The 21,657-nt window shown below is 37.2% G+C and overlaps 1 protein-coding gene across 1 annotated transcript in view; it reads right to left on the bottom strand.

Annotated features, from left to right (window-relative positions):
* The window catches only part of PPP3CA (protein phosphatase 3 catalytic subunit alpha), a 173,524-nt gene that overhangs the window by 71,241 nt on the left and 80,626 nt on the right, over positions 1–21,657 (bottom strand). Inside the window, exon 6 of the mRNA XM_039223803.1 lies at positions 7,478–7,602. Within this exon, the coding sequence (XP_039079734.1) occupies positions 7,478–7,602 (125 nt within the window). The remainder of the gene's footprint in view (positions 1–7,477; positions 7,603–21,657) is intronic.

The following is a 21,657-nucleotide window of genomic DNA, read 5'->3' as shown; positions in this document are numbered from 1 at the left end:
ATCTGGGGCACCTGGGTGGCTTAGCCGGTTAAGCTTCCGACTTTGGCTCAGGTCATGATCCTGTGCTTTGTGGGTTCGAGCCCCGCGTCGGGCTCTGTGCTGACAGCTTGGGGCCTGGAACCTGTTTCAGATTCTGTGTCTCCCTCTCTCTCTCCGCTCCCCTGCTCACGCTCTCTCAGTCTCCCCAAAATAAATAAATATTTTAAAAAATCATTGTAGATAATGCATTCTATTTATATACTGAGAAAGAATATATGTTTTGGCTACACCATAGCTACTTTTAGAGAAGATTTTCTTGCTGTTGTTGTTTTTACTAAAGTATAACTTATACACAATGAAGTGCACATATGCACATATTTTAAATATATATATCAGTCAATGAGTTTTTATATGCCATACTCTTATGAAACTAACCAAATCCAGTTACAGTTCAGCACACACGAGGCTCCCTTGTGCCTCCTCCCAGTCAATATCCTTTTGGAAATGGAACCACAACTGTGAACTCTTCAGATATGCTCTGCCTGTGAGAATCTTAAAGCAAAGCTATTATCTCTCTAACTAAATCTAAAACACAATTTTCTAACCCTAGTCAAATGCTAGAGGAAACACATTTTAGGGCCCATATTTTTTCTTCTGCCGTCTGTTAAAGATCTTGTTTCAACACTAGCACATGGTTTTATCGACTCTAGCTTTAATTTCTGTAGCTTTTTCATAACTGAAACCTCAAAGAGTCATATGGAAATATTTTATGATATGTTTATCATACTTATTTACCATTTCAATGATTCAATCCACATTTAAAAATGCCTTATTATTTAAAAGATACAAAGCACTTAGTATATAGTAGGGGTTTAAGAAATATTAGCTCTTTTCCTATAAATGAGAAGGAAGACAGGAACACAGAAGGGAGGGAAGCAGAGAAGAAAAGAAAGGAAAAAAAAAGAAAAGAAAGAGAGAAAGAAAACATAACTCAATTTCCAAATTCTTGGCTCAACACACCCTAAAAATAAGAATCCTGTTTTCACATTTTATTTCCTTCTCCCCTGTGGCAAGAATAAAATATCTTCTCAAACGCTGAATCAAACCGCAAATGCGGCCAATATGGAAGAAGTGGCATGGTAAATGAAAGGGCAAGAGTGGATCGGAGAGTGGAGCCCTGCCAGCCTTCACCCTCAACATCTGGTCGGAGAGCCTGGCCAACTACAACACTGTCTTGCTGGCAACCATTCTGCCATCGGAACGTTCTGGAGACCTGTCGATCTTCAGCAAAATCATAACCTGACATAATTTTTAAAAAGGAAAGTCTCTTTTAAAAAAAAAATTACCACAATGGGGGCGCCTGGGCGGCTTAGTCGATTAAGCGACTGACTCTGGCTCAGGTCTAGAGCTCATGGTTTGTGGATTCGAGCCCCGCGTCGGGCTCTGTGCTGACAGTGCAGAGCCTGCTTAGGATTCTCTTTTTCTCCCTCTCTTTCTGACCCTCCGAACTCCTGCTTTCTCTCTCTCAAAATAAATAAACTTAAAAATACTGATCACAATCAAAAAGTAAATGAAACACAAATTCATTAAATAATTGGCTATTTTCATATACATGATATGAGGTGGCAAATTTGAAAAAAATTTTCACTAAAGTAACTGGTTATGGTGGAAACAGAGACACAAGTTATGCTGGCCTTTTCCCACGGTGACGTGTAAATTTACTGCACTAATGACTCACAACCGGACCTTGATGGTCTTTCCAGTGTTACTCTAAGTAATTAAACAAATATTTACAACTTAGAATTAGTTTTTAAATACGAAAAACTGAGCATCCTTTATATTTTCATCCATTTCCATCACAGACCTAGGTTTTCTCCTGTTCAACTTATCAATCTTTCCCAATGCAGCAGTGATAAGGATATAATTTTCTTCATTAGTTTCACTGGTTCCCTAATGCCAGCAGTGCAATGATTTCTTCTGTAATTTATGCCTTTCTCAGTGATGAGTATTGTTGAAAACTGGCACAGGGAAGTCAAGAAAGCGGGAAAAGAGGGAGGGAAAATATATGGCTTCAGATCGATATCAACCAGCCTTCGAAAATAACTATCCAGGCTGTGATACATACCAGCCAAAAGGGATGTCTCTCAGTCACAGGACAATTAAGTGAAGGGTGCACATTGGTTGGGAGAAGATCCAAACTCCCGAAATGTCAAATGTACCTCCTCTCAGGCATTCTCTGCTGTGCCTGACAAGCATGCAGAGAAGCAGCAGAGTAACAGCAATGCGCTACAAAGGCCATCGGTGGCAGCGACGGCAGATAATTCCTTCCTCATGTCTGTGGCAATACTCTAGCACCTGACATCCCTTGCTGTCCCGTTTGCTTGCTATTCTCAGGCAGAAGCACGGAACATTGCCTGCCTTGCTGTGGTTCATTTTAGCCTGGGAGTTCACAGCGAATAAACATGACAGCTCTTCATACTTAAATGTGTTTGAAGCCCGGGCTGGGACCTGGATGTAAGTACAGCGGGAGGGGCCAGCTCTCTACGGAGCTCGCTGCCATGCCTTGCAGCGTAGAAAGGCTAGGGAAGGAGCGTGAGGAAGTGACTAGAAGGAAACAGCTGTGCATGCCTCCATTTGCCGTTCTGAGTTTCTGCATTCTGAGACGCACGCACTCAGACGTGGCCCTCCGATGCACGTGTGCCTGATCAGAAAGACGAGGCAGCATGATGCAATCATTGCAAAGAGGGTGGTGTTTGGTGTGAGACAAATTATTACTCCAAATAAAATGGGCTCTTTCATCACTATTCAAAAGCATGCTTGTTTTATTTGGGCTAACTTTGTGGGGACCGATCTCTGATCTTGGCAGAAAGGGAAAGGGGGGGTAAGAGGTGGGAAGGGGTGCAGAAAAATGAACTCCATGTACTGCCCACAGCTCATTACCTAGTGACTGGAAATACTACCCAGCAGAGACTGATTGAAATCCAAACCCACTCTTCAAAGCTGATTTTGTAAAATTAAACATAAGTGGCTCCTCTTTGCCCAGAGGACAGTCAACAAGAATACCTGCAGGAGAGCCCTGAATTATTGAAATGCATCAAGAACCTTTTGAAAGCTGTTAGGCTAGTACACACTGGAAAGCTGAGCTCTTGTAGGAATTTTCTTAAACTAACAGTGTCATACTCAAAGAGAATATTTTATAATCAATGATGTGACCATCAGATTATAGAGGTGGGGGAGATGGCTGCATGCGCATGCTTGCACATGCATGAGTGAATACGAAAGCATGTATCAGTGTCTGCATTACCGATGTGTGACTGTTTTGTGGTTTGCTTAGTGGATATGGCCAAGGCATGAAGTGTAGTGGAAAAAGCACAGATTTCTTTTTTTTTTTTTTTAAATGTTTACTTATTCTTGGTGGGGGGGGGGAGAGGGAGAGAGGTAGAGAGAGCATGAATGAGGGAGGGGCAGAGTGAGAGAGGGACACAGAATCCAAAGCAGGCACCAGGCTCTGAGCTGTGAGCACAGACTCCGATGTGGAGCTTTAAGTCAGGAGCCATGAGATCATGATCTGAGCTGAAGTAAGATGCTTAACTGACCGAGCCACCCAGGCGCTCTGAAAGAGCACAGATTTCTAATCCCAGCCCTGTCCTTTACTGTGTGTGACATTCTCTGACCTTTGGTTCTCACAAGCACAAACAGAAGACATTCACATGCTCCTTGAGCGCTGTGAGGAATAAATGAGATCATGTACACCGGGCAAACAATAGCAGGTCAGCATGCGAACAACATCCTCTTCCTTAATCTAAAGTTAAGAACCCCAAAGTATTCTGGGTAAACACATTTCATAGAAATGTCTGTTCTATTTTAAATGTGATGATATCACTGAGCCATCCCAAAGCCCCTCAAAGGTCACAGTCTAATCAAAACGGATCATTTTCATAGATGAGGCCTTCACATTTTTTGTTATTTCTGTAAGCATGCGGTAACTCCCTGCAGTTTACACTTAGAGTTTAATTAAAGAGCCGTTTGTGAAGATAGGAACTCTGATATATGCACCTCAGAACGCTCAAATGTCCTGATACTCACATTTGCTATGTCACCAACATCTGGGTTCATACTTTGATCCTTTGCTTTAATTTCAGAAGGTGCATATTATACAAAATATCACAACTTTCGTAGTTCAAACATCTAGATTAATTGTAGACTAAAAAGAAATCTGCTGAGGAGCAAGCTAGTGATTACTGCTTCTCAAGTTCTTTAATTTAAGGAAGCAGAGTTCTAAACAGCTCTAATTAGGAAGGGTTTAGGAAATTTCAAGTAATTTAAGGCCAGAGATATAGAAGCCTGAACTCTTTGAGTGAAAACTCAAAGGTAAATAGACACCAACAAGATTAAGAAACAATATTATGCAAAGATGGAGTTGGTGAGACAAAGAAGAAATCCAAACATGCCAATTGCTACTCAAGCAACATATGATTTAGTCCTTTATTAGTAAGGTAACAGGAAAGAGTGTTGGTTCTGTGATTAAAATTTAAAAGATGGCAAATTAAGTCATTAAAAATATTATGACATTAACAGTTTGTCCAACATAGCATCCCATCATTTGGCCAATAAAAATACATCACTCCCAATGGGACAGTCTGGAGTTTTCCCTAAGAAGGTGAGCTTCAAGGAAGGTAGAACGCCTAATTCATTCATCCTCAGAATTTTACATAGGAGCACTTTCCATATTAAGTGAGGAAGAAGAATTTAAGACTCACCAAAATAATATTTTTGAAGCACTTAGTTAGATTGCAGACGATCACAATTTAAGGCAAGTAGGGGAAACATTTTACCTCCCATTTCTGTTTTCTGCCAACTGCAGTCTTTCTCAAACTTGGCTCCAGACTGAAATCACCTGTGACCATAGCAACAAATTCTGGCTCATGGGATGCAAGTTGAAGTAGTTGTGTCACTTTTGGGAAACATCTTTATTTTTTAAAAAATTTTTAATGTTTATTTATTTTTGAGCGAGAGAGTGCAAGTGGGGGAGGAACAGAACGAGAAGGAGACACGGAATCTGAAGCAGGCTCCAGGTTCTGAGCTGTCAGCACAGAGCCAGACACCAGGCTTGACTTCACAGACCATGAGATCATGACCTGAGCTGAAGACGGCCGCTTAACCGACTGAGCCACCCAGGCGCCCAGGGAAACATCTTTAGATAAGAGGACATGCCCTTTACTTTTTCCTTTTTCCTTCTGGCGAATGTAAGCTGGCAGATGATGGTTGAAGCTGGTGTAGCTGTCTTGGGTGACAAGGTAGTCTTTGGGATGAGCCCAGGCACGCCACACCCATCAAAGCAACAAGGCAGAAAGAGCCTGGGCCTGGGCACCACACTAGGTCACACCAGTTGGGTATTCCCATCTGGGGGCTTTTAATGGAGAGAGAAATAATCTTGTTCAAACCACCATTTCGTAGGTTTGCTGTTGTTGTTTCCTCTTGGCAGATACCAGCCCTAATGTGATATAAAAGTCTTACAAAATTTATATTCAATCACCCTTTCCTAAAAGTTGGTCAAGTTAGCCCATGAGTGAGATTTATGAAGTTTACTCATTTCTTCCTCTGTACTTTTCATGCTTCAATTTCCTTCCTAGTTAATCTTACTTCTTTGATTCAGTCTTCCCCAGTCATGTCTACTCACAAAACTGTCCCACTCTTCTATATTCCAATGGCAATCATTTTCTGTACTTCTTCCATCACAAGATTTAAATAATCAATTCAAATAATGGAATCCTGGATGACTACCTCTTCTGGCTTCTGATTCTACATAGTTTTTTATAGTTCTATTTTTCTACATAGAGTTACGTTTCTAGAGAGCAAGGACATGAAGTGCTTCAAATTATCAATAGTTCTGATCATAGTGCATATACATTTTATGTGTTCAATAATACCGTACTTATTTACCAGTGGAAGAAATACCAAAAACTTACTTTCTCCTTTTGGATTTATATACCAAAATCATCCTTTCTTCCTTCATTATCATGAATAATTAAGAAATGTATGACGCTTAAATACAGAAAGGATGAATAGATCAGTGAAAATATTATATGTATTTTTATTATATATGTGTATATATGTATTTTTATTATATATATGTATATAGACACACATATACATATATATACTCAAATATATATGCTCTCTTGGCATATATAGACTCAACAACTAAGGTAAATTGAACAACCAAAACATAAAATTTCTATGACAGTCTTAAAAATGAAAGCTGTTTAAGAATGATGTGTTTTTTGACATTAAATATTTCGATAGCAGGGGCACCTGGGTGGCTAAGTCAGTTAAGCCTCTGACTTCGACTCAGGTCCATGAGTTTGAGTCCCATATCAGGCTCTGTGTGACAGCTCAGAGCCTGGACTCTGCTTCAGGTTTTGTGTCTTCCTCTCTCTGCCTTTCCTCTGCTCTGTCTGTCTCTCTCTCTCTGTCTCTCAAAAACAAATAAACATTAAAAAAATTAAAAACATATTCTGATAATAAAGTATTATGATGAAATTTAAAAACCTAGAATGAATCTCTTTTATATGATTACTATGAATATATGATGCTGATGTGAGACTTCTATAAAGTTGATTTCTCTCTTAATTAAGAATAATTGTTCCTTTTGAAAATTGTTTCCTTATTTTCTTCTGAGAGCACATCTAATGGCAGGTACTATATCATGAACTCTGGTTCTTAACACTCATTCTTATTTCAAATCATTTATTTCAACAAATATTTGATGAACCCTTTCTGTGTTTGAGACACCATATTAAGCACCAGGAAAAACAAACATGTGAATAAAGCAAGGTTGTTGCCTTTATTTTGAATGTAATTTCTACTTAGGTGAAGCAGACGCAAAAGGGAGGCTGAGAAAGAATCTCTGCTCAAAAGTGATCTGTTTTGTTTTAATTAATGAGTTTGACAAATTTCCCAAGTTAGATGACAGATGCCAAAAAAGACAAAATACAGGGCTGTAAGTATATTCACACATATTCACGCACACTGACCACAGGCACAGACACACATGGGCCTGGCTATCAATTAACAAAGGTAAGCTACTGCCTCACAATTTACAAAGCATAACCAGGGCAAACACATTCCTGCTTCTTTAATCAACTTTGATTAGTCTGTCAACAGGAAATAGAATTACCGAATGGAAAACATGATGTAATTGTTGCAAATATATAAAAGCATATATATAATAAGAGATGTAATATATATGTATGTGTATATATATATGTGTGTGTGTGTGTGTACATATATATATATGAAATGTATCTCTATGCATTAAAAAGCATATAGGAATCAACAGAAAATAGAATACTAAGTAAATATCCCCAGAATTGAGTGTATTAAAGTTCCATTATAGACCATAATTTTCTTAAACAAATAACATTTACCACTTTTAGCGTGCTAAGATAGTGTTGATCCATTTCTGAATAGCTAAGAAGAAATGATACAGACTTACTTCGATACTGAAGTACCCTCTGTCAACATAGTCCCCTAGGAAGAGGTAGCGAGTGTTGGCAGGAGATCCTCCCACTTCAAAAAGCTTCATCAAATCAAAGAATTGTCCATGGATGTCCCCACAAACTGTAAGAAACAAAGAAAATTCATTTTATGGTCACATTATGATTCTGAAGTAGATTTGAAAAATTACAAAAGGTGACAGCCAGAAGGAAATTTTAGAGTCGTCTATGCGGAAACACCCTTTTGCAAAACAGGACAGTGAGAGAGAGACTGCAAAGTTAATTAGTGGCAGACCGGGCTCTAGCATCCAGGTCTAGCAAGTCACAGATTAACTGTAAAAATGAAGACAATAACAGTGATGACTATGAGCCTTGTGCACTCAACGATGCTTCTGCACACACTGTGCTAAGAAGTTTATGCACATTTTCTAGAATTTTTTTTAAATGTTTTATTTATTTCTAGGAGAGAGAGAGAGAGACAGCGTGAGCAGGGGAGGGTCAGAGAGAGAGGGAGTCACAGACCGAAACAGGCTCCAGGCTCTGAGCAGTCAGCACAGAGCCCGATGCGGGGCTCGAACCCACGAACCGCGAGATCACGACCTAAGCGAAAGTCGGATGCTTAACTGACTAAGCCACCCAGATGCCCCAACACATTTTCTACTTTAACACTAACAATGTCACAGGGGGAGTGTTCCGTTTTGCAGATAAGAGAAAAGGCAAAGAGAGGTTCAGTAACTTGGTATTATCTCTATAAAACTGAGATCTGAATAAATAAATGCTACATGTCATTACCACCTGAAAAAAAGAAAGTTTGTATGTATCATAAAAACTGTATTTCACTGAATCTAAAATGCCATCAATTATAAAACACATTAATTTATGTACCACTAAGAAAGAAAACAATCTCCAATTTAAATTTAAATTATAAAAGAATATTTTTTGGTAAGATGTCCTCTAATGTCAGATGTTAAAGTGAAAAAAATTGGGAAATGGAGAAAAACTGTAAAATAGTACCAAAAAAACCACTGGGAAATAATATTTCTTAACTTTCTCACATTTTCCTTTAAACCAAAATTCTTGAAGGAGCTATGTAGTCTCTCTTTTTAAAAATCACTTACTTATTCGGCACTCAGGATTTCATTTACTACTTTCAAAGCCCTAAAAAGTAAATATTATCCCCATTATACAATGAGGAAACAGTGTGGCTAAGAGAGGTTATGTGGTTAATAAGCAAGATCACTATTACAAATGGATGATTCAAGGTTTAAATCCAGATTTGTTTAATTCAAAGCTTTTGCTGTAAATCATCATGTTATACCTTTGGTATTTTATGTATAAATTATATGTATATATTTAATTTTTTACAATAATTTTATGCTTACATGATGAACATTATGTAGTTGTTTCTCAAACACCAAAAGGTTCTAGAATGAATGTATCAGTGAATAAATCAGGGGCATGTTATCTTAACCCATTCTATGCTGCAATCAATTTAATATAAAAATATTTTAGTCTGTCACCATCCTATCCCTGCCTCTTGTTCACTAAACGTGAGTCTTCGCTATCTTAAATAGTCCAAGTTTCTTTCTGCCTTGGATTTCCACAGGCTAACTCTTTTTCATCCACCAGTCACAGGTGCAAGGGGGTCTTTCTTGAGCTAAATGGGTTGCCTCAGTCCAAAATCATTCTTCATCCCCTTAATTTGACTTTCTTCACAATACTTATCACTATCAGGAATTATCTAGCTTATTGATTTGTCTGCTGTTTCTTCCCTGTTTCTTTCTCACTGAAATAGAACCTCTGTAAGGCTGTATAACTTGTCAGTCTTGGTCACTGTATCTGCAGTGCTGAGAACAGCACCTTCCACCCGGTAGGCACTCGAGAAACACGTGCTACCTCAGGATCCTTCCATTAGGCCTTCACTGTGCTTATTTTGGAAACCAATTAACTAAGAAGTCAGAGATTTAAAAACAAACTTTTTTAATGTTTATTTATTTTTGAGAGAGAGAGAGAGAGACAGAGGGCAAGCAGGGGAGGGGCAGAGAGAGAGAGAGGGAGACACAGGATCTGAAGCAGGCTCCAGGCTCTGACTTGTCAGCACAGAGTCCAATGCGGGGGTTAAACCCACAAACCGGGAGATCATGACCTGAGCTGAAGTCAGATGCTTAACTGACTGAGCCACCCAGGAGCCAGGAGCCCCAAGAAGGCAGAAATTTTGAGATGCCCTTGGGATTGACAGGACTGAATGACAGGTTTGCAGAGCGTGCTCTAGTGTAAGCCAAGAGCTTTCAACTTGTCTGAGATGCTTGTTTTAAGCCTTCAGTTTGAAAGTCACACCTTTCAAACCAGGGTGCAGTGAGACTGGAGGAGAATGTGGGACTTCCACGTATCTGATGCTGGTTTCCTTACCTAGTTCTACATCAGAAACACAAGGGGAGGATTGGAAACTACAGACTCCTGGGCCATGAATCAGAATCTCCAGAGGTGCAGGTTTATAACCAGCTCTTAGATGAGTCTTGTCTAGTCAGTAAGACTAAAGAGCATTACACTTTTGAGCCTTTGTGGGCACACTCAGCCTTCAATCTGCATGCTTGTGTGGCTCCCCTCACAGTGGTTCTTTGTAGGGGAGATACCTGTTTGAAAGGCGACTTGTTTCACTGCTAATTCTGGGTTGTGTTAGAGTAGGGTTTACTACTACGTCAAAGGATAATATTGAAGGGATTGTTCTACTGAGTCTAGGAGAAAGGGATGAACCTAAGAGAAGTGATAACAAAGAAAAATTTCCTTGAGCTTTTGAATGTAGCTAATCCTTGTGCGTTGTGCATTTCAGTTTTAAGATAAAAGATCTATCCTGAAGTCCTACTATCTGGGAACATTCACTATTTTGATATCAAATTTCAGGATGAAATTGATTACCACATTCAGGTACCCAAGAGGGTATGATATTTGGTGGCATTGCACAGAAGAGAAAGGTATAGCCAGGTAGTTTCCCTCTATATAATGCTGCAGCCCCCACCTACTGTCCGCCAGGGTACCCGAAACACTTGTGTCCAGTATTAAAAAATGAGGCAAGATGTCTTCTTGTTTGCTCACAGTGTCCAATTCTCCGGGTGGCTGGGTCCTTTCATCTTCAGTATCACTTGGTTTTAACAGTTCTTCTAAAACAACCAGGCTTTGATAAGTTATGTTATACCTTCGCGGCAAGCTTATTCTTCATCAACGGAGCCCTATTTCCCACATTCTCCTAGCTTCCCATTCTCTGCTTCTCATATCCAATGGAACACTGCTGGCAGACAGAGTACTCAACTAGGGGCCAGCACTGAAAGGCCTATCATATTGAAAAGGCTCCAAAAATATAGAAACACAATACCGTAAATAAAAGTATTCCTACTTGAGGCACCTAGAGGCTCAGTTGGTTAAGCCTCTGACTCATGATTTTGGCTCAGGTCATGATCTCATGGCTCGTGGGTTTGAGCCCTACATCGGACTCTATGCTGGCTGTGCAGAGTCTGCTTGGGATTCTCTCTCTCTCTCTCTCTCTCTCTCCCTGCCCCTCCCCTGCTGGTGCTCTCTCTCTCTTTCTTTTTCTCTCTCTCTAAAAAAATAAACTTAAAAAAATTAAAAATTAAAAAAATTTAAAATCATTCCTATCTCTATGAAAACATCTATTCATCTGGCTAAACATTCCCCCCAAATATATATCTTCAGTAGATTATTAAGAGAATTGCACATACTTCCATCAGCAATGTATAGAATTATGACATTCATAAAATGAACACATCAAAGATAATGAAATAAAACATACGATTTTTTTAAAAGTTTCACTTGGATACCCTTATCCAAGAGTAACCTGGTATGCCACAACATGATGGCTATTCTCCTGTGAGCTCTAGGCCTACATTTGTGTTTATGCTGGAGGAGTAAGAACTCCATTAGTTTTATATTGCCCAGGTACACTAAGCAGTTAATCTGTGCAGTGAGAAGGTATCATAATCTTCTTGGTTCTTTTCCCTAAGTGGGGTTGACTAAGTGATTTTTCAAGTGGCTATTCTAACATTCTCAGGACCACTAAATATTGTTCTGTGATGCTTCCATATTTACTACTCTTTGCTCCTCTACTTCCATATAAATTATGCCTAAATAACCAAGCACTAAGTAACACTTAAGCAAACGATTACTTTTAAGTAATTGCCTTTTAATATTGCTTCCCTGCCCACAATGACTCTCAGCCCACTGAAAATAAAACTTTTTATTGGAAATGATGCTCACACCTGAGTGGTACAAACTTCTTATCTAAGTCTTCTGAAGGGGAGTACAGAATTTTGAAGTAGGAAACAGAAAATAAAATAACAGAGAAGATCTGTCTTTATTTCTTAAGGAAGGGAATAGCCTCTATTTTTAATATCATTTCTAGAGAGCTAGCTATTAAGCTTTGAAATCACAGGCTTGAAGCCTCAAATATATATAAATATAAATATACATGTGTATCTTTAGGTGCATGTGCATCAGCATATGTGAAAAACCACCCACCGCAAAGGAGGAATTATTTGGAGATTAGTGGTCAGCATAGCAGTTAGGGAGTCATTAAACAAGTTCCAGACTTTGCTCACTGTATAGTACAGCAAAGTAGTGCTAAAGAGGAAGAGCAATAAACAACTGGGGCAGGAACAATAGATTCTTTGTAGTTGGCTGAGTAAGTTCTTGTAATCTAAAGCTGGACAATGAATCAGTCACAGGGCAAGTCTAAGAGTCTCTAAAACCACCACACTGCTAAGTAGAGAAGATAATGGCCAGCATATTAAGGACAAACAGGCTCTTGAGGAAATAATCTCAGGGGAGGAAGGAGGAAGATAATCACGACCAGGGACCAAAGCTTTGAATTTCCTGACCAGAGATATGCTGGTAACTGTATTTAGAAAGGATAGATGTTCGGTAAAAGAATCATGCTTATATTTTATGTATAATTAGGTGTGCTATCATAATGTAGTGAATCAACAAACAAGTATGTCCATATTATAATTTAATTAGTTTTTCAAAGAATTCCATAGTTTCTAAGGTCACATTGGCAATTAAATTACGACATTAAGAAATGTAAACAGTAGACAGTACTGAACGCACCAGGAGGAGGTCCCAGTATAGTTGCTATACAACTGATAGTTTGAAAAAGACTGACAAAAACTGTCATCCTAAGTAGGAGTCATATTGACAAATACAACATAAAACATATACTTTCATGTTAAACTACTTAAAATAGTTTTTTTTAATTTAAAAAAAGTTAATGTTTATTTTTGAGAGCAAGAGAGACAGAGCGTGAGCAGGGAAGGGGCAGAGAGAGAGGGAGACACAGAATCTGAAGCAGTTCCAGGTTCTGAGCTGTCAGCACAGGGCCCAGTGAGGGGCTCAAACCCATGAACTATGAGATCATGACCTGGACCAAAGTTGGACGCTTAACTGACTGAGTCACTCAGGTGCCCCCAAAATAGTTTTGAATTAATGTTCACATTCACACATTTGGTCCTGTTTTCTTGTATATATATATATATATATATATATATATATACACACATATGTTTATATTGTATACAATTATATATAACTAAATATATTATTAATTATATAATTATTAAATATATAATATAAATTATAATATATAAATTATAATATAATATATATTTATATATTATAATATATAAAATTATATATTATAATATATATAATATATAATATTATATATATATATATGGCTTAATGGACCAGCATTTCATAATCGCATCAAAATCATGATTTAGAAGTCAAGTGTTTTGAATTCTTGATTCTTTATTTTTCTATAAGGACCGTTGAGTTCCTCCAAAACACTAGATTTTATCATCTGGGAAGACTTGCATGAAGTAGGATAACTTCTTATACAAGCTTTTCCAGTTCATGCTAAACTAACAGTTTATAATTTTTCTTTTAGAAAAGCCGTTACTGAATCATCCAAAAATTTTCACCATTAGAGTTCCACTGTACTTTCAGCTTCATTGACTTCAACCCAGTATTTTTTTCCATAATAGCTACATATTTCCAAGACAATAACATTTGTAATGTTAAGAAACTACATGTCTAATTCTCAGCATGGGGGGGTTAATCTACTAAACTTATTGGTTTGATTTTTGAATCTTCTGTCAGCCACAATGTATACTTTTCTAAAATTTACAATTCTGCAGAGAAAGATGTTGCGTTTGGAGGTTCTGTTATAGGTTAAACGCAGTGTACACAAGTACCTATGTGTTTCCCCTTGTTGATAATCCAGGCTTAGGTAACCTTTCCTGAATGATAAATAAGTTCAAGTACAAACCAGCCAGCTTGAATTTGTGTGGTTCATTAGCAGAATGTGTAAATTTCTGAAATCAGGCAATGACTAAGATAAAAGTGAGTTTTATTATGGCATTCACCTATTTGTAAAAATCTTAATCAACTGTAAAATAAAGAGACCAAGAAAAGATAAAGGGGTCTAATCCACTACAGATGAAGTATACGGATGTATACTTCAAAATAATTAATATTTTCTCCATAGCAAATATTATTTTTCAAATGCTGAACATGCATTAGGTACTTTATAAAACACAAAATATGAATTCTTAACCAGGGCTCTCTGGTGTTTTGTTTTTAATTTTTTTTAAAGTTTATTTTTGAGAGGCAGAGAAAGACAGAGCATGAGTCGGGGAGGAGCAGAGAGAGAGGGAGACACAGAATCCGAAGCAGGCTCCAGGCTCTGAACTGTCAGCACAGCACCCGATGAGGGGCTCAAACTCATGAACTGTGAGAACATGACCTGAGCCTAATTCAGATGCTTAACCGACTAAGCCACCGAGGCTCCCCTGGGGCTCTCTAGTTTTGATAGTAGAAAACAAAAAGTCTCTAAATCAAATAAAAATTTGCTAAAACTGAAATTTCATAATTATAAAAGAAAAAACAAAGCCATGAAATTAAATACAAAATAATAATGGCACCAGTGCATAGTAATAGCAATAACTTCAAACACTTTCTTTATATTTATGATGCTGTTTTATGAAGATAAGTAAACTACCTATTTGTCAGTGATAATTAGAAATATAACCGGACAACTGAAAAACAGGAGTGGGATATATTGTAGATTCTAATAGTTATAATCCAGTACTAGTCAGAGTAACAAGTCTCCTATGTCCCCTAAATCTCATTGTATAACTATAATCCAATGGAAAGAACCAGAATAGTTGATATTTTTAAACAATGTTATAAAAGGAAAAAACATACACAAGACCCTAGTATGTATACAGTGTATTCTAATCAATAATTTATTGACATTGGTGTTTATTTTTCTGTCCTAAAAATAAGTGCCCTCTCCATAGAAATTATTGATTTTTTTCCATCCTGGGTTGAATGCTTTGTTATATTTTGTTTACTTGAAGACCTCAATTCATTAAACAAGAATGTATGTTTCAACTGTTACCACTGTTTTTCTTTCAGCATCAATCCAGATTATAACAAGATACATAACTATTAAAAATGTATAAAAACATTATGGAATTATATAAGTCATGGTCATGGCTGTCACACTAATGGATAATAACAATAATAAATATGTATAATATTCATAGGATTATTTAATTAAATTTGGTCGTCATTCTATTCACATGTCCAAGTTTGGTCAGACCTGGAAACTATCAGTTACGTGACATGTGGATTTATTCACATTACATAGTTCACTACACCTTTATTTTCATCACCAATCAGAAGTATTGGATGAACACTATGAGTTGATATAACCAGCTAAATATAAACAAATTTGATGGCTTATGTACTTATTCTACTAGTAAACGAATGATTGTTTTCTTTATTTTTTGAACTACTGATCCTGGATTTTAAAACCCAATGCACTCCCCTTCCAGAACCCTGAAACATGAACTTTCATTATAGCAACCAGATCGGAGGGTTGCAGACCTATGCCTTAACATTCCCATTTTGTGTTTTCCAACTGTGTATTTCTGGAGGGTTTTTTTGTTTGTTTCTTTGTTTATTTTGCTGTTGTTGTTTCAACTATTTGATAGCTGTGGTCACAGTATTCTTTCAGTTCTGCATTTTGCTTTTTCCTGGATGTCTTATTTCATCCTTGAGAAGAGGCAGTACAGTGTAATAGTCAAGTACACAGACTACAAAGCTAGACGTCTTCCTTTCATAATTGTTCTTTGTTAGTTTTTTTTTGGTTTGTTTGTGTTTTTCTCCTGATGGACTAGAGTCAATGAACTGTCACTTCTTGGTTAATTATTGTCTTGTTTATTCTTCCTGAATCAGCTTTGCTATCTACTGAATGCATGAATTCTTCCAATTTGCTTTTCCCAATTTCCACCTTTACATACATATTCATGCTTTATTCTTTTTTGCTACATTTCCTTATGCTTTTACCACCTTGCTGTGTAAGCTGCCACTTGTAGGACAAGGTATTTAACCTTTGTAGGAGGACTCAGATGCCTCAGCCACACAGGGCTTCACACTAGACCTTATTTTACATACTTTCTTTAATTAAAGGAAGTAGTATGAAGGAGGAAAAAAGCTCAGTAGGTTGTGGCCCAGAGTGTACTAACACAACATGAAATAGGCATGGCAGCTAATCTAGAGGTTTTCCGCCTAAGAAATATCTTGAATGTTTTGCCAGATTTAGATAGATGATCTAAGGACCTGAACTCAACATAGCCATAAATACAATATGTGAAAAGCTGTTCTATTTTTTCTAGTTTTTATTTAAATGTATGCTACCATATATTGAAAGCTGTTATGGCCAAAATCAAATCGACTAGGTCTCATGCTCCACAATTTCCATTTTCTTAGAGTGTAAATCTCTCCAAATGGCTTTAGTGATATCACCAATCTTTCAGCGAGTTGCAGTACCACGGTCAGTTTCCAGTTAGTCTCATTTTCTAGCAAAGCTCATTTACAAGACCACTCTGTTCCATGGCTGTGTAATGGCAGTAATGTCCTCAGTTTTTGTCAGCATTCAAGAGTCTCTCATGGTTTGCCTCTCTTCCTTTCCCCCACCATTTCCGCCCTTCTTCTCCCCCTTGTTCCTCCGTCAAGTTCCTCCTAATCTTCCTATATCTAATTCTTAACTGACCAATTGTCAAAAATGTATGAACAATGCAGAAATGTTAGAACACATTCATTTGAAAACTAGTTAAGAACGCATTCTCTGGAAAATAATTCTGACAAAAGCAATAAGCCTATTTCTTCATTATGCCTCGTTTTCCTTAATCTATCAATCCCTCCTCTATCTTTCATTCAGATATTCTAGAATTATTAATTTGGTTCAGTCTCTGAAAAAAATAAACCACTAAAATGTGAAATATTTACTAAAGGTACCGTTTTAAAAGGATGAAGAAATACCACCAAAGATGGATGACTTCTTATTTGTGCTAGAGTATCCTGGGACAATAAAGAAGTGAAGGGCATGAAGTATGGTGTCCATAACTTTAGAGCATACTTGAGAAAATGTATACACACAAAATGGTATTGAAAAACATTGGATTCCTGGCATCCAAGTATCTCCCTCTCAATTCCGAAACTTCTGAGCACTCTCTTATGGTCAAGAAACACGAGTTTAAGAGTTAGTTCTCCCATAAACATTTATTTATATAAGCAAATCATTTCCCTGCCTCTCTGCCATCTGTCAAACTTCTTAACAGAAGCAGGAGCATATATAGTTTTTCTAGAAATAAATGTCAAGTTGAAAATACTTCACATATACTTTTCTAATGTTTTTATTTTGAAATTTCAAATTTTGTTAAGAAAGTATGAGATTGTTTTGTTTATCCAAAGAGGTATCAATTTAAAAACTTTAATACTTGTGCTAATTAATTTCAAATTTCCGTATAAAAAATTTGTTTTTAATGTTTGTTTATTGAGAGAGAGAGAACGTGAGCAGGGGAGGGGCAGAAAGAAAGGGAGACACAGAATCCGAAACAGGCTCCAGGCTCTGAGCTGTCAGCACAATGTCCAACGTGGGGCTTGAACCCACAAACTGTGAGATCATGATCTGAGCCAAAGTCAGACACTTACCCGAATGAGCCACCCAGGTGCCTTTCCAATTTCTATATTAGAACTAACATCCATTCAGTTGAAGATTCCTCTTGTGGAACTGATTATACTCCACAGTGATACAAATCATCAATTTTGTTGATCCTTAAGAACACAAATTGGGGTCACAGTCCTACAGTGACTTAAATCACAGCATCCATAACATCTCTGTATATTTTTTACTTTTATATATGTTGTGCTTGTCACCAATGGGAGCATGAATCATGTCTTATGTTTCTTCTTTCTTCACCATTTGACAAATATCTAATTAAATTATGCAAAACTCATGTTTGCCTAACATGTGGTACATTGCATATAAACTGAACGGTCCTGGCAAACTAATGCAGGTGTTTGGAAAACTTAAAACCACTGCTGTTAACTCATCATAACTTGTGATTTATTAGTAATCATAATTTCAAACTTAGTCTAATTTTCATTGATTAAAAATGATGAATGTTTGTTATATATTTGAATTGCTAAAAAGGTCAATCAGGATTATCAGTCAACTCTTTTCCTTTCCCTTCACAAAATAGTAAAAAAATTGAAAAATTAAAAATTTTCATAATGTAATCGGTGAGTTATTAAACTGATTTTTACTGGGGAAAAGATTGTTTTAAAAAATCATATAATTTCAGGTTATATTTCCTTATAAACCTACTTTATTAAATTTCCAGAACTCTTTCCATCATCTATATTCACTATTTAAGGTATTTTAAACAAAAGTTTTAAGTGTTCTTAAAACATATGAGGTTGTTTTTAGAATACTGTGTCTCTCTGTTGTTAGTCATGTGACAAATTGAACTGTTTTTCAAAAGAACACTGACTTCTTCTGTGCTGCTTTGATACTTTATAAGAGAGTTTACATGTCAGAGTGGACAAATTGTCTAAAATCCCAAATAATAGCTAACTACATAAACTAGGATATTTTGTTCAGTCTTAATTACCAGGTAGTTATGAAATACCTCCCACATGATGTTATGGAGAAGTAAAAAAATAGTAACTTTTAGTAATGGAAAACAGGTTATAGATGTACAAACTGATTTAAGGATAATATGTAATATCATAGTAAAGGAATATAAATTCAAGTAATTCCCTTAAGAAACATAGGGCTTCCTTGGGATGTAAGATGAACACAAATGAATAACGACCGTGTAAGGCTTCCAACTGCTTAACTGCTACTGATCTGCCCTTTTCATCAGTAAGAAAACACTGACCTTTGACCATGATCCTCACTCTGTGGCTTCTAGACTTGTGAAATGTAGGTGGCTAAAACAGTTCCAGAGGGGTCTAGTCTAGAGGCTCTTTAACACTTAAAAGTCTCAGAATTAGAGACAGGATAGAATCAACTGTACTCTCTCTGACCTACAGGTGTTACCTGGGAAGTCGTAAGAAGCCAAACAGATAAGTCTTGCTATGTGTGCCATGGCCGGCATGGAAAGAATGGTTCTTTCCTTCTGTTTCATGAATAAGTAATTTTCCTCTCTGCAGTGCTGTCATCCTGACCGCTTTTGACCTTTCCCTTGCTTACAGTAAGAGCAAGCAAGGGCCAGTGTGGCTGAGGTCACACATTGGTTTCAAATGTGTTCTGCAGAGCTAAAAGGGCACATGAGGAGTGTTAGGGGTCATTGTTACAATAAGGTCTACTTTTATCATTTTTCATACCTTGGAATGGTTCCATGTAAGGTTTGTGTGTGTGTGGGGGGGGTAGGTGGTGTTTTGGGGATGGGGGTGGAGTGCTAGATTCTACTGCTTAACATTTCCTTGTAAATATTAGTGATATAGAACAGAAGTCTTATAGAGAATCAGAAATTTGGAAATGAAGGTTAGTTGACATCATCAAAGACGACAACCGAAGGGAAGTGACTTGCAGCATTGATAAAAATATGTAATAAATTAAGAATACGAAGAAAGGATCTTCAGGCACAAAGATGCAAATGAACCAGAATAGCGGACTGCAGAAATAAAAAATTGTATTGATCAGAGGGTACATGTGAAACAGAGGAGATAAAGTAGATTAGAAAGGTGACATTAGATTATGAAGGACATTGGATTCCAGTATGTGATTTTGTTTGTCTGTTTTTCCTTTCCAGTAGGTGATGTTTTAAGGAGAAGGAGAATACTGCCAGTAATATAAGACAGTAAATCTGGAAACTCTAAGGAGAATGCAATGGTGTAGAAAAACTGAAAGCCTGGTTGTTTTCAACATGAGGTTCACAGCAATAATTAAGTCACAAGACAATGATGTCTGATATTACAATGGTGGCAGTGTGAAAATATCAAAGAGGCCAAATAGAATGTTTTTATATTTCTATATGACCATTAAAAATTGCATAATAAATGAGATCATTCATCTATGCCCTGATTCAATAACTGGTAAATGCTGACAACATTCCTACAACGTCTCATTATGCTGAATCCTAAGAATGTAACAGAACTTAAACATAACTAATGCTCTCATGAAGTAAGCATGTAATGAAGGACAATGAACTAAAGCAACCATCCTAGAGTACAAGCTAATTAAGGCGGAGATTTTTTTCTTCTTTGTTCACTGTGGTATTCCTAGTGCCTAGGATAGTGCCTGGCCCTTAGGGAATCCTCAATAAATATTCGCTGAATGAATGAATGAATGAATGAATGAACAAACAATGCAATGGGTGTGGTAAACTGGGTGAGGTTTCCTGGAGGATGTGGTACTTAAGCTGAAATCTGAATAATTAAGTTAGTTACAGAATGTTGGGGCACAGGGACAGGGAATATTGCCCACAGCAGAAGGAAAGCTCGGGGCATATTTTAGGAAGTGAAAATAGATCTGTGGATTTGGAGTCTAGGTAAGCAATGAAAAGAGATGAAGCTATCAAGATTACCACTAGCCAGAGAACAAGGGTGTTTTCATCCAAGTTAGGAAATTGGAACATCATCCAAAGAGGAGCCATTAAAAGAATTTGGGCAGGAGAAATATTCTCTTTCATGTCTAGTAAGTCACTCTGCTTCTCTAAGCTTCAAATTCCTAATGTGTAGAATAAGGACAGTAGTAGCAATCAAACGCAGCAGTTGTGAGGATTAAATCTGATAATGTAGAGACTGGAACAGGTTAGGAATTCAACATTAGGGAATTTCCTTATCTCTATAATACCAGAGCTCTCATCAGCTCCACTTATTGGACCTGGTCTCCCCTTAATGAGTGATTTACAACAACATTTCAACATCACTAGCTTTAGTCTGGATAAAGAGTTTTGTATATCTTACACTAATCATTTGCTTTCTTTCATTTAATGCTAGGTCAGGGGTAATCGACCCAATTTTACACCTATAGATGCAAAGTGCAAGCAAGGTGACACTGCTTTCTTAGTCACCTCATTTCACACAACGTGACTGAATCAGAACAAAATAACTGCAGAATGTTTAAAACAGAAATTACACATGAATAGATTGTATAGAAATTACAATTTTTGTGTTGAGTAGCACATTTTTATTACAACACTTCTAAATCCCATCATTCCTTAACTGATATTCATTATTAAAGTAACTTAACATTCACAGGTTTCTGAATTATTAACTGAGCCAAACAATGCTTTCCACCATTTGTAAATATAATGTATTTAAAATGAAGCAAAGAGTTTTGGGTGTTTTAAAATACAGAGAATCAGAATTCATCAAAGCCTCAAATATAACAATGAGGTAGAAATACTTGTTTGCATATGGGTGAGAAAGTAGAAGATATGGTAGACCCTTAAGCCACATGAAGGCTCTCCTCCCAACGTCTCTGAAAACCCTGTAATCCACAAATGTGATTAAGCATATTCCTTCCCCATGAAATGCAGTAAAGCATGAGCATAGGTTTCAGGTACAAGTGGATCTGGGCTGATACAAAGCTTCCCTAACTTTCACTCTCTTATCAGCTTTTCAGCCCACTCATTGGTCTTGTTTTCCCCACCACAGTTAGACTTACTCCAAGCACCCTCCAAATCACATCCTGTCAGTATGCCAATATAAGAGGTGGATTCACCAATTCCAGCCAAACTGAGCCATGGAATAACTGCCCCCTGAATTCCCCCTGCTCACTCATGACTCAGTCACTGTGTCCAAGGAA

The sequence above is a fragment of the Hyaena hyaena genome, unplaced genomic scaffold (genome assembly GCF_003009895.1).
Source record: "Hyaena hyaena isolate Hyena2069 unplaced genomic scaffold, ASM300989v1 scaffold_1449, whole genome shotgun sequence".
Lineage (NCBI taxonomy): Eukaryota > Metazoa > Chordata > Mammalia > Carnivora > Hyaenidae > Hyaena > Hyaena hyaena.
This window is presented reverse-complemented; position numbering and strand designations above follow the sequence as displayed.